This window comes from Austrofundulus limnaeus, unplaced genomic scaffold (assembly GCF_001266775.1).
Source record: "Austrofundulus limnaeus strain Quisiro unplaced genomic scaffold, Austrofundulus_limnaeus-1.0 Scaffold701, whole genome shotgun sequence".
Lineage (NCBI taxonomy): Eukaryota > Metazoa > Chordata > Actinopteri > Cyprinodontiformes > Rivulidae > Austrofundulus > Austrofundulus limnaeus.
In genome coordinates, this window is record NW_013953103.1 from 47,150 (window position 1) to 49,385 (window position 2,236).

General features: G+C 42.1%; 1 protein-coding gene across 1 annotated transcript in view; it reads left to right on the forward strand.

Moving 5' to 3' along the window:
* Positions 1-2,236, forward strand: part of kalrna (kalirin RhoGEF kinase a) — a gene marked incomplete at its 5' end in the record, with an annotated part of 224,213 nt that overhangs the window by 27,642 nt on the left and 194,335 nt on the right. Inside the window, 1 exon segment of the mRNA XM_014027944.1 lies at positions 2,083-2,202. Within this exon segment, the coding sequence (XP_013883398.1) occupies positions 2,083-2,202 (120 nt within the window).

Sequence of the window (2,236 nt, forward strand, 5' to 3'; positions counted from 1 at the left end):
TAATGTATGAATATAATATACAAGTTTCACTTTTTAAATGGAATTACTGAAATAAATCTACTTTTTCATGATATTCTAATTTTATGACCAGCACCTGTATAGCTAAAAACATACTCCCTCCGAACTGCTGACGTCGGCACGGGTTGTCACAGTTTCATGACGAAAATTACATCACCAGGCTTCACAGCGTCGGCTCAGCAGCCCCTTTTGGCACAACCCGCCAGCAGAACTTTTTACCCCCCTCCCGCAACGACGGTAATGTGTGATTGGTCTGAAGTTCGTGGGCGTGTTTGTTTTTGCTGAAACTGAAAGCGCTTGGACACTCAAAAGAAAAAATAAATAAATAAAACTCRCTTTTAGAGCTGACTGTTGAAGCAGAGTTTTAAAGATAGTCAAACCGAGAAAAACTCATGGCGTGTTGTTTCTGCTGAAAGCGCTGCTGTATTTACTTCAACCACTCGGTAAAAAAAGGAAGAAAAAAAACCCCGACTCGCTCCCAGAACCAGCTGACCAGGAAGCAGAGTTTTATAAAGATAGTCAAACCGTGAAAAACTCACGAGTGGAGATTAAACAGACGTTGTGCACGGAGGAATCTGACTGATAAAAACTGTGGAGCTTTAAATGGGACAGATGTGGATAAATACGTCGGGTGAGTGACGAGTCTGACTTTTTTTCTGCATTGTCGGCTGTCACGTGAAGAAACTCCATGCAGTGACATGTGCTGCAGCGGGAGGGTTTCCCAGGAGCTCGGCGCGGTGTGTCTCTGGAGCTATGAAAGGAGTGTGCGAGAACGACTGCCGAACAACCACGTGACCGCGCGCCGACTCGTTGGTGTCGGAGGGAGTATGTTTCCAGCTTATGTCTCTTCTAAAACTTTTTTTAATACCAACTCTGCCCCTTCACTTTGCTCTGTACCATGGTCCAAAGCAGGGACGTCTCTCTTATTCTTTTCCAACTCACTCCCCAACATTTGGCCATTATTATCAGATCATTTCCCTAATTAGGAGCAGTATCAAACCTTATGCTGATGATACTATCTTCACTGTAGCAGATGTAAGTTTGTCTCTTTCTCCCCTGCTTGGTTTGATTGAAAGTCTTAGACTGCCCTCTAGTTTCAATTGGATTTGGAGTTTAGGAGTGTGTTTATGCTTTTTTAATAATTAAAGCTTTTAGAAAGTCCTCCTGCTGCCTCTTATTTGATGTGTCAATAGTCAATACTACTTAGATTTGTTAAATAGTTGACTCTCGTTATTCCTTTCATTTGAGCCAATAAGCTCCCCATACAGATAATGTACAATTACAGAAGTTTGCTGGAGGTTGGGCTTGGTCTCCGCTCTCTAGACCATTTGTTTTTAACCATGGCTAGGCTGCTGATATGTGTAATGTGGTACTTTTCTCTGGTGTCCTGTCATTGAGTTCTCCAATGTGTTATTGGGGTTATAAGCTGGAAGGAGAACCATTTCTTATCATTTTGCATGGTATCTTTTATGTAAAAAAGCCATTGTACCATTGGACAATGGTTCAAGGTACCATGTTCATATCCTCGCAGGGCTCAGCTGGAGCTACAAAACCAGTCTGTGTATGGTGGAACTCACTCTGTTGGAGTGAATGAACAGAACAGAACAGAACAGTTCCTTGGTATGACAGCAAAGACCTAAAGCTCCAACCGCCTGTTCACAAATCACCAATTGAGAACCACAACTATGAAAGCTGCAATGCAGACTTACCCTTTCATATTTCATCTATTATAGCTCAGTTTTTAACTTCCTTGGCTGCTCAAAGGACTAACATTGGTGGATTGACTTTAAAATACTTATCTCACCTCAGTCTTTTTATTAATCAGATTGAGACAGAGAACAGGCATCTCAGATCTGGTTTGAAGTGTTTCATAAAAGGAGCTGTTGTGCTCCCCCATCATCTTCATACCAGATTATGCTGGTTTACTACATATTTTTGACCTTTCAAGCTGTAACATTTTAGTGCTGTATACTATAATTCTGTGAGTTGAAAAGCACAAAAATACACAGACTGTCAGAGGTATCTTGTCAAATCTCGTTGTGTTGTGTTTTTGTACCTGTTCAGGTACTGGGTTGGATTCGTAACGGTGAGTCCATGTTGAATGCCAGCATGGTGAATGCCAGCTCTCTGTCTGAGGCCGAACAGCTGCAGAGGGAGCATGAACAGTTCCAGATGGCTATAGAGGTACACACACACACACACACACACACACACACAC